This window comes from Stegastes partitus, unplaced genomic scaffold (assembly GCF_000690725.1).
Source record: "Stegastes partitus isolate 25-593 unplaced genomic scaffold, Stegastes_partitus-1.0.2 Scaffold54, whole genome shotgun sequence".
Classification (NCBI taxonomy): domain Eukaryota; kingdom Metazoa; phylum Chordata; class Actinopteri; family Pomacentridae; genus Stegastes; species Stegastes partitus.
Window position 1 is genome coordinate 94,210 of NW_007577785.1, and position 11,184 is coordinate 105,393.

Genomic DNA, 11,184 nt, shown 5'->3' on the forward strand with positions numbered 1-11,184 from the left:
ACAGTGGTGCAGTAAACAGTAACAGGTTGTTCATCTCAAATCATCAGGGGCCTTCTGCTCGACCATCTCTGACTTGCTTGAAACTTTTTATTATCATAAACTATGGATCTTTAAAATGGTACTGAAGTTTTAGCTTTATATAGCGAGTACTTGACGAGAAACATTTTCACTGTTATTTCTCATCATACCATTGAGTCAGATTCTGCAATACTGGACACATATCAAGTTATATCTGATCATGGGTGAGTTAAATTATATAAAAAATGTAAGCTGTCATGAAAAGTTCCATCTTTGAACACATGTTAACAAAAGCTGACATGTCACAATAATACAAAAAACATATTTTGCCTGAAGTTTCATCACAGATTGAGCAGGTATGACAAGTTGTATCCCAAAAATATTGCAGACCATAGTTCTGGAGTTTCAAATATAAGATTTTTTAAAAATATGGGCATATTTTTCTTTTAAAGACATTTTATCTTTAATAGTTCATGTGATACTGTTCAAACATAGCCTTAAAATTTTAGTGTGAGAAAAAACAAACTGAAAGTGGGTCAATGGGCCATTTAACAAAAAGTATTGATATGTCAAGCTAGAATTTCACAAATAGCTTTATTTATGCTATAAAAATCTCAGGTCAATCACAGCAGAAACAAAAAAAGAAAAAGAAAAAGATGATTTGAGATGGAATAACCCTAACATAAGAAACACAAATATTAAAAAAAAAAAAAAGAAGGGTTTGTGGGAAACATGATTTTTTTCACAGTTAAAGCAAAGCAGAATTCATCGATAACATCACAAACTATCAGATGTGCTAATAGGAACAAAATTCACTTAATTTCTTTCTGACCCATCCCTGTAAACAGCAAGCCTGGCTCTGAAAATGAGTAATTAACACAATGCATATGGCTTGTTTAATCCACACGAAAGCAGAAATGTGAAATGTGGTTTTATTGGAATATTACTTCTTGGTGAGCAGTGTCGAGCACAGCCAGCTTTAGAGGTGCTGATAGGTGTATTTTTAAACCTGAACAGAGCCATGGCTGGGTAATTTCCCCGGCTCCCAGTTCTGCTAAGCTAATTACCTGCTGGCTCTGGCTTCATATATCACACAGGTACAGCGGTGATATTGCCTTCTTATTTAACTAATTCATTAGTAACATCAACACGGATTACCGTCTGTATGTGAACTCTATGCACACGTTGCGTATTGTTGCTGTCAATAATAATGAATGTGGCTCATGCAGATCATATTTTTAGGAATCTCAGACTTATTATATGAACTGCATTCCTACATGGAACTGTTCACCGCACTTGGATTCGACGAGTAATGCTTTGGAGCATGTAAGAGGTATTTTGACAGCTGGCTCTTAGAATGATAAGGTGTTGGCGGCATATTTGTGTATCGGGGCCGAAGATGTGATGGCAAACCCAAAAAGTGCAATCTGAAAGTTGCCCATTCACCAAAGGTCATGTCTAGGAGGTTTTTAAGGTCATCTACATCACCGAAGACCAGCGCCGTACCATTGAGGTCATTGCTTTTCACAATATCGATGTACTTGCTGGTGTATTCCATCCTCTCCAACTGTGAAAAAAGAGAAAATATGAGATCATGATTATATCACTTCATCCTTGCTGATAAGAATGAACTGATATAAACACAATTTTGATTTGCACTATGGTGTGAAGAGAATAAACACATAACGCTGAATAAATACACACTGCTTCGTAGCAAAGATTTACATGAAATTTATGGATGTTTTTCAGAAAAAAAAGCTATTCACTGTGCTCACAATCAGCATGAACTTCTTTATAAAGTAATGTTAACTGCTAGTGTTTGTTTTAAACAGCCTACCCCATCCTCAGGGTTGACTGTTCTCTCTCTTTCCATCATGTCAGAGTTGTATTAAGTTGCTGTGACGGTTCATCAGAAATGTGTCTACAAAATGATCCATGTTTATTTTCTGTGTTTTTTGACAGCCAATGAGTAATAGAACTATAAAGGGAGCTGTTAGTCGAAGAGCTACAGGCGACAAGCTGCACAACTTTAACTTCTCAGCAAGGTAAAACTTCACTGTACCTTTGTGCTGTGTAGAAAAGCACTTTCACTGTGTGAAAGTCGGATTGCGATTGCTCATGGCATGATGGAAAAAGGCCAATTATTGACTATTACAGCATGAATTTTCTTGGCTTCCTTATAAAAGGTGCACTTGCTGTTATGTTGTATTTTCTGCAAAAAGCTTCTCGACAAACTTTAACTGTATTATTAAGCCACACTTGTGGATACCACCAGTAACCACTGGTGTTGCCAAATCAGCCACGATTGAAATCTGAAAGATTCTAACTTTAAAAAAGTTCTTACCTCTTTACACACATCCTCTGTACTCATTTTGATGATAGTTGTGATTGGCAGAGGAGCGAGGTCCCTCATCCAACCGGAATCTTTCAGCCTGGCTGTCCCTCTGATCTGAGCCAGCTCCCTCCTAATCGAATGATCCAGGTTCACTGTTGCTGCTTCAAACATCTTCAAGTCGTTCACAGTGAACTGGAAATCGACTTTGAGGAATTTTTCAAACATCTCAGGATCTCCATCCTGCTCAAGGAGGTCCTCAATCTGTGTGCTCATCACATACAGCTCTGCCCGAGACCCACGGAAGACATCCCATAAGGTCTTTGAGTTGTCCACGCCTAGGACATTGTTATGATCAATATCTGCCCTCTGCTGAGCATCTTCTACGCACTGGATAATCCAGCTGAGCCGGCAGGGCCACTGATTGGCTAAGACCACCCATGCTGCAATGCGTTCTGGTTGAGGAAGCTCTTTCTTCAAGGCCTTCATGATTATCACAGTTACTTGAATAGAGTTGATGACCCTCCTCATCGACATGACATCATCTAACATGTACTTGTTTAGGTTCCTTTCATTGCTGGTCAGAATGCTCCAGACCAAATTCTTTACTTCCTCCTCCTGTACATCCAGTGGTGCTGTATTTCTATTGATCAGTGGATTTGTCTCCTTCGTTTCTGATGCAACCTCCACTAAAGGGACATTTGAGAAAGATGCATTTCTTTTGTGTTTACCTTCCCTTGAGGAAGAGTCCTCAAGGATTTTTGAAGTGCTAGAGAGGCTGTAAAATAAATTGCGCCTCGAATCATCGCACAGCGGTGGGACCGTGAAGGCCAGAGTCACTATGCGGTTCAACAGTGCATAGGCTCTGTCCTCTTTGCTGAAGCAGCCATCTGCAAAGTTCACTTTCTCTACAAGAACCTGGGGGTTTACTGCAAGAATGGAAATAAATGGGCTATCCTCATCTGAAAGCAGAATGTTGATGGCATCCAGGACTGCAACAATTTTCTTGGGAGAGCAGCGGTCGAGACTGGTGATGTTTAGCACTACTCGAATCCTTCTCCTCTCAAACACCTCCATAAACTCGATGAAGCGAGTCAAAAGCCACATTTCCTTTCGGACCTCATTCAAAAAGCCCAGTTGGCTGCTGATCCGTTCGTTGTCCATCCCCCTCTTAATGTTCAGCTCCTGGCTAAAAATGAGGTTCTTGCCCATCATGAAGGCAAACCTCAATGCACTGGCTGCAGGGACTCCTAATGCAGCAATGATAAGGCCCTCCAGCACACCCACCTGGCCATTTGTTGCAGTCTCCGTCCCGTTTGGTTTCACCTCGGTTTTGGGGAGGCCAAATGTCAACCCGAACACCAGGATGATAGCTGGTATCACAAGAATACACAAGACGAGTAACCACAGCGGGCAGCAGCAAATCTTCTTAGTTCTCCAATGATCTGGACCATCCTTTACAATCTGATTTGTTTATAAAAACAAAACACAGGCCAAAGGAAAAACAGGTGAGACAGTACTGTATTTTTTTTGTATGTGATTCTACAAATGGTAAATATTAGTTAACATGCTGAACAGTCCCAAGGTTAAAATATGTCTTTTCAAGTGACTTTGGCTTAATAGGTTGGCAGCAAATTTCATACAAACAATTGTGGTTGTCAGATAATGAATGCTATTGACTCTGGAGATATTCTTATTTCTGTCTACCATCACTACGATAAGGTTCACATTTTTGGTTTCCTGAAATGGTGAACTATCTCCACAACTACTTCTATTTTCCAGTTAGCATCAGCTAAAATAACTTTGGTGACCCTTTGTTTTATGATGTAACTTTCTTCAGTACATATTTATGTCAATAATTTAATATGGAAAGATTTTGAGGATAAAAAGCACTTTATGATGTTGAACTTTAACAATATTCCCTTTATAAAACCCAACAGTGATGAGCTTTTGCAGAAACAGTTTCCTGGTCACAAAAAACATACCACAACAGACAACAGACCACTTTTCATTGGGACTGGTTTTCTACAAGAGCTTAAAAAGCCTGGATATGAAAGTTTAGTTATTGCCAAACCAGTGTTAGCACATTATCTAACATCCTTAACATGCTGTTAGCATGGCTGTACAGTCACAGTTTAATAAAGGAAAAGTTTAGATGATTCACAGACCTTCTGCTTGACTTCCTCCTCTTCATCGTATTGAGCCACACGGTAAAGTACAAGTTGTAATTTCCCAAAGCTCAATTGCATGGCCTGAAACAGCCGTATGGCTATGCCCGCCCAAAGCAGGTCACTGCCTGCAAAATGCCAAGCACTAAAGTGCACATAAATGAACCTGACGTTGTGGTGCTGCTGGTTCTCTTTTGTCCAAATTGGCCTGTAGAAGAGCAGTCGGCCAAAGAGTGCTAGAAAGTCAGTAAATGAAGGCTGAACTGAGCGAGGCCTGGATCTTCCTTTATATTCCTTTTCAATCCTCAAAGCCTCCTGGTTCATGTACACTAAGGACACACAAACATCCAGGGTTATTTACATTCATCATTTAGGTGGTTGAGGTGCACATAAGGGTGACATAAATTCAAGGCAGAAAGATAACAAGACATGTAAACATGGAAGTGAGTTGGCTGGGATGTAAAAAGGACAAGAAGTGGAAGATTTTTATACTTTTTTTGTTAAATATAATATCAACAATTTTGTGGTTTTTGCTCATTTGGCTCCCAACAGTTGACAAAATGCCCTGGAGCGTGGCACGAAACCAAAAGCTGTTACAGGGAGAAGAATCAGTCTGGCTCTTTTGCAGAAAAAAAACATTGTCACCTGAAAAGACCAGATGCACAATAAACAGTGAAAAATATAGCATTCTTGAATAATAGTGTTTATTATCCGCCTTGCAACATTTTGAAGCTTTATTCATTTATTCTGCAAGCACCAAGTCTGGTCCAACATGTGCGATATATCTGCCAAGGTTGAAATAAAAAATGGTCACGACAGCCTTACACGGCAAGACCGTCAGAGTAACAAAAAATAACTTGTCTTTTCAATTGGAGACCTTCACTACATGCTCCATTCAGTCTGTTCAATGCCACACGTCTATTAAAAAAACACAAACTACATCTTCATGCGGGAGTTGTCGTATGTTTTGCGTGCAAGGTTGCGACTTTCTAGCATGCTTTTCTGAAAGTTCCCAAAAATGTGTTTCTTGTCCTTAAATGTTTATGCTGTGCATGTTTGATCATTATTTATATATGTGTGTATATATATATATATATATATATGCAGACATTGGCTTTAACTGTAATTAAATACTGCAGATTTATTTGCTTATATTTACTCTGTCAAACTGATAATGAGGGGATTGTTTAGACACAGTAGCATTGCTGCCTTTTTAATTACTACACATGGGATAAATGTGCACCTTTTATTTACCCCCTGCAGTGTTTAGGAAACTTTTATGTATACTTTGGGACACAGAGATCCTCCAGAGGCCTGCAGAGCATAAATACAATGTCCACTTTCAGTAAGTTGTGAAGACATGATTAAAGCCTGAGCCAGCTCTGTGATGGTGCACAGTTGATTTACATACTAGGAAGTAGCTCAGCTATTTTGCTGCAGTGACTAAATCACCTTCCAAAATTAAAATTCGGAAAGGGTATAAAGGCACATGTTTTAACATTGTGTCACTATATTACTGTAAGCAACTACAATAGTTATACATACACCAATCATGCTTACAGCGAACACTGCAGACACTGAAAATAGAAACTGCGTCATAAACACTGTTTGCATGCAAATCATCAGAAGTTGTTTTTGTTTAAAAAATTATTGCTTTTTTTTAGCTGAGCATCCTGCAGCTCCCACCCACAGACTGAATATCGTCACAGGGTTTGAGCGTCTGAATAGGAAACAGCAAGCTGGACCAGTTAAACTGTTTATATACCTTCCATTTGTTCCAGAATCATGTTTAGTCGATTCTGACATGAAGAGTAGAGTCCTACAGTTGCAGGTGATGAAACCTTTGTCAGGGTCTTGGACAGGGCGTACGCATAAATGTCATCTGAAAGCAGATTTAGGAGGAAAAAAAAATCAGCATTGCTAACTCATTATACATTTCCATTTTACATCCACGCAAATTTAGCTGATGTGCAAACCCCAGAAAGCCCCCTGGATAAGTCATAAAACCTTAAAAATAAGCTAAAGTTGAAAGACTATTGACATACCTGTTTATATAGTTCATTTACATTCATAGTGAAACTGAGAAAACAGGATCTCAAGTAGACATGCACGCATGATTAATTATTACAGCAAAACCTGTTTTTGTTTTTCACTTCAGTCATGCTGAGATGAGCTGAGCAGTGCAGGTGGATGACAGGTGTTCACATTCAAGTATTAAAAGGTGAGCATTTTCAGCCTATAAATACACCACTGATTGTACTCTTAGATGAGCATCGAGAAGCATTTACATCTTCAATGGATGAAAAAGTGAACTATAAAATATTCTTTTACACATTATTTCCTGTATAATTTGTAATATCTATAGGATATAATCTTATCACATGTGACTCCAGCACCCACAATTATCATTGAAATCATCACAAGTCATTTCACAGATGAAGACTCACTGGCTGTTGCATACACAACAGCGTAACACCTGCAGCTGCACCATGTGGTGACGCCCAAGGTTTGGTTTTATAACAGCAATTAAGTGTTGTCTGATGCAAACTTTAATACAGACTGCAGGAGCCTCTGAATAATTAACTGCTCAAGTAGCGCACAGGTGTTGATGGTAGGTCAGAAAAGACAGTCAATCAGTGGATTACAGAGTTGGGATACATGTGTGAAAAAAATTACAAATGAAGACGTGAATCAACCAGTTGAATAAAACCTATTAGCTGCGAGTGCGATGTGATTAAATCAGTAACAAACCATCTGCAATTAGCACGTATACTTATAAAGAAAACTGTAGTGACACTGAAATATAAACTCATATTACAAAGATTCAAGGCCAACAGCTTGCTGAACACTGAACTGAACACAAATACAAAACAACATCATCAACAACAGCAGCAATAACAGAAAATAAAAAATATTAAATACTTAATTCATGTGGCCCAGGGGGGCATTATTTCTGTCGAGCGTGGCTAAACAATAGAAGCTGGAAACACCACTGATTTAGACATTAGTACACATATTCACAGAGGGTGTCAGTGAGAATTTCAATAGCAAAGTGAAACCAAAAGTGTGAACAGAGTCTTTCAGAGGAGGAGAGAGGAGCTGTGTCACTGACACAGATTACCTGCAGATAACTCACCTTTTGTTGGCTCATTCATGATGACTGTGTGATGGGACACGCAGCTTTCACCGAAAATACCTGCAACCTGTGAAGAATGAATAACTGAGATCTCAGTTCAGTGAAGGTGTGTCTGTGGTTGTGGGTGTTGAGCTACAAGTCCCTCCTTGCTTTTCACTGTCACATCTTTTTTCCATCATTAACACCTAAATATCTGCGCAGAGAGATATAATCAGTCATGATGTTCTGTTGGTATAATTTGCTGCCACTCTCTGATAAAGCTTCGCGAGGGTTTATAAACTGAGATTAAGGATTTATTAATAGTTAATGCATCATTGACTGATGTTTGCAGTTTGTTTAGAAGTCATTATTAAAATTGTGAACAATCCTTGCATTGCTTGTGTTTTCATTGAGCTCTTTGAGCCACTAGGGAGACCAGTGAATCTTTTGTCTGCCTACTTTCTGTAAAAGGGCTGCAGAACATCTGGGCCACAAACGCTTATCAGCATTTACAACTGCAGACTTGATGAACTGTGGAACCCATAATTTTTTAGCATTTTTAACTACAGTTGATTTTAAACCCTAAAACTTATTAGGAAGTATGCAACAATAAGTGGTTTCTTGGTTTGCCAACATGTATAACTGCAAAATCGCTGACTAGAAACACACAGCCACATTATTAATAAAACATTTCACTTTAACGGCACACACTGATGCAATAGAGACTTAGTTAAAGCAATAGAATGGGAATTTCTTAACTTATATATTTAATAAAAACAACCCTTTGCGCCAACGCTTCATATTTACTGTGCCGTTGTCACAACATTTATGCTACTTGGAGCTAACCCAGTGATAGGGTGAAATTAATTTACATATCAGAAATGTATAGTGATATAAATGCTAATATAAGCCCGAAGTGCATCATCACTATTGTTACTTCAGCTCTGTAAATCTTTAACCAGTGAGTGACTAAGTGTATATCATATCTGGAGAGCAACGGTTTCCTGCTTCCAGTGAGTAACCTCAATGTAAAACTCCTGATCTGACAGTTTTAATGCAGCACACTCAGTTTAACTTAATGATTTTCTGTTTAAGAACTGTTTGTTTTTGTGCTAAGCACCACTGGAGCTGAATGGAGAGACGTGGAGTCAAAATGCTTGAGAGTGCTGACTCAGCCATCTCCCCCGCTAAAGAAAAACCAAAAAAACAAAAACACAGAGAAAGAAATTTTAATTCAGTAACACTGTGATTTTGTGAGTGTTGATTGACAGGCATTTAAGTGAGCTGTTTTAAGGTGACATCCTGACGTTCATGTGAGGGTAAGAGCCTTCCCATGAGCTCAGGCTGTTCTGTTTTTATGTGCATAGAAATGTCAACCGTTTAGCTGTGTCAATGATTACCATTACGTAGTCCCTTTCCCTGCCGGCAACATATTTCCTGCTCCTGTTCTTGCCTGTACTTGCCCAACAAACTCAGACTGGCTGTGCAAAATAGAGTTTTACACAGAGACTTTTATGTGTGGTAAAGTCTATGTTTAACTTTCATGGAATAATCTCTGATCAGTGAATACAATACTACAATAAAACTTCTGCAAATATGACTCCCATAAAATACACACTGATATGTTATTACTGCATGGCAATGTGTTACTGGTGAAACAAGCTTACCTGGTTAGCTTCAAATGTCAGTTGTCATGTTGAATCTCAACTCTTCCGTGCCCCGTAAACAAAGAGGATCATGCAGCAGCAGGAGCTAAGGTGTGGTGGACCCTACACCACCAAGACTTCAGTGCTGTAAACCTTTACAACACTGATAAGAGGAAGGAAAGGCACCTGATAACCTGTGTGTTTGTGGGCTGGACACTTTCGTGGAAGTGAGGTCACATACAAGAATACATTATTGCAAGATGAAGCTGTACATCTCTCCCATTCTCCTTCTCCAATCCCCTCTCTCCTGCTCCCAATCTTCTCTCTATTCACAGCATCTCAGTGAAGTGGGTAGTTCCTGAAAGCATTACAAGGTAGAAAAATCCCCCATTCTTGCTGTAGCTGCTGGCGTTAACTATCCAACTTTTTCAGTCCATGGAAAAATGTAACAAATGAGTGATTTCATGCTGGAGCCATGGGTCTGCATGATTCATTAAGTGAATTCCTCGTTTTGGAGTCCCTCAGGTTGAGAATGACTGGATTGCTCTGGCTGGTCTGAACTGACATGCAAAGCAGTTGATGCCAAAGCAGCAGCACCAAAGCTTTTTGCCTGCAGTAGGATTTGTTGTGACATAACTGGTTAGTCAAGCTTTGAAATGCAAGCTAGGAGTCTAATTTCCCCTGGCATATTTTTTTTTTTTTTGTATTAGCCTACTTGTACCATCTGGTGTTGCGGTATACTTCATGACACAGGTCCTTCACAAAACTACAACAACTGCAGTTTGCATTTAAATCAGAAGTGACAGTTTTTAATACATACATACATACAAGTTGCATTTAAAGCATGTGCAAGGTCATTATTCATGTGAATCGTAATTGAAAGTGAAAAGATATTGCATTAAAGCTATATTTTGCAGACAGATATCAATTCACAGCTCTTAAAGTATAAAATACAAAGGACAAGCTGGTGTGAACATGCAGACGGGTGCTAAATTAAAGGGAGAAGCATTCAGGAATGCTTGACCTCTACAGTGATGGGATCTGGTGGCCTCTGTTATGCTGTGAGGGACATTTTCTTGGCATAGTTTGAGTCCACTTGTCCACTCAAAGGAAAGAGGTCACTAAAAATGAGCACACAGTTAAGCCGAGTGATCAACTTTGTCCTATAATAAAACATTTCTGCCTTGATGGGAGTGCAAAATGAAATGAATTATGCACTGTGGCCTTCGCAGTCACCAGATCTCAACCTAATTGAAAACCTTTGAGAGATTTTGGGCCGATGTGTTCTCCACCACTATCACTAAAACACCAAATGAGGGAATATCTTTTAGAAAAATTGTGTTTCATCCCTACAGAGTTACAGACACTTGCAGAACCAATTCTAAGGAGCACTGAAGCTGTTCTGGTGGCACATGATGGCCCAACACCTAACTTAGACACTAAATGTTGGCTTTTGCCTTGAATTCGTTTCCATTCTGAATGTATACTAACACACGGCTTTGTGCGTCCATTTATATTATGGTCTATAACCACTGGCTGTAAAAGAAGGTTAATTTAATGGTAAAGGATTGTTAAAATTTATTTTGGATTAGAAGAAGATCTGAAAAAAAAAATAAAAATTTCATGTTCTGTTGCTCTATGTAATGATTGAGGGGTTACATTTATTATTATTATTATTATTTTTTTTTTAGCAAAATGTCTGGACGAACGTAATTTGTCAGAATCTTCCTTGTAGCAGAGTTCATTTGTTGACCTTCAGATAAAGGACAATTTAATGTTACATGTAAAATGTTATGGTCTGATATTTTAAAGCTGCACCAGTATTACTGAGGCTATGTGGGAAATTACATGTTCATGAAATGATAAATTACGCCATTTAACTTCATGTTCTGTAAACATTCAACT

At 38.8% G+C, this 11,184-nt stretch overlaps 1 protein-coding gene across 1 annotated transcript; it reads right to left on the minus strand.

The window, feature by feature from the left end:
* Positions 1-739: 739 nt before the first annotated feature.
* Positions 740-9,361, minus strand: nkpd1 (NTPase, KAP family P-loop domain containing 1). Its single transcript, XM_008275517.1, has 6 exons — positions 9,301-9,361; positions 7,655-7,721; positions 6,284-6,400; positions 4,519-4,847; positions 2,363-3,814; positions 740-1,585 (listed from the first exon to the last, which is right to left on the minus strand). Exons 2-6 carry the CDS (start codon positions 7,671-7,673, stop codon positions 1,292-1,294), a joined length of 2,211 nt encoding a protein of 736 aa, XP_008273739.1. The 5' UTR covers positions 7,674-7,721; positions 9,301-9,361; the 3' UTR covers positions 740-1,291.
* Between the last annotated feature and the right edge of the window lie 1,823 nt (positions 9,362-11,184).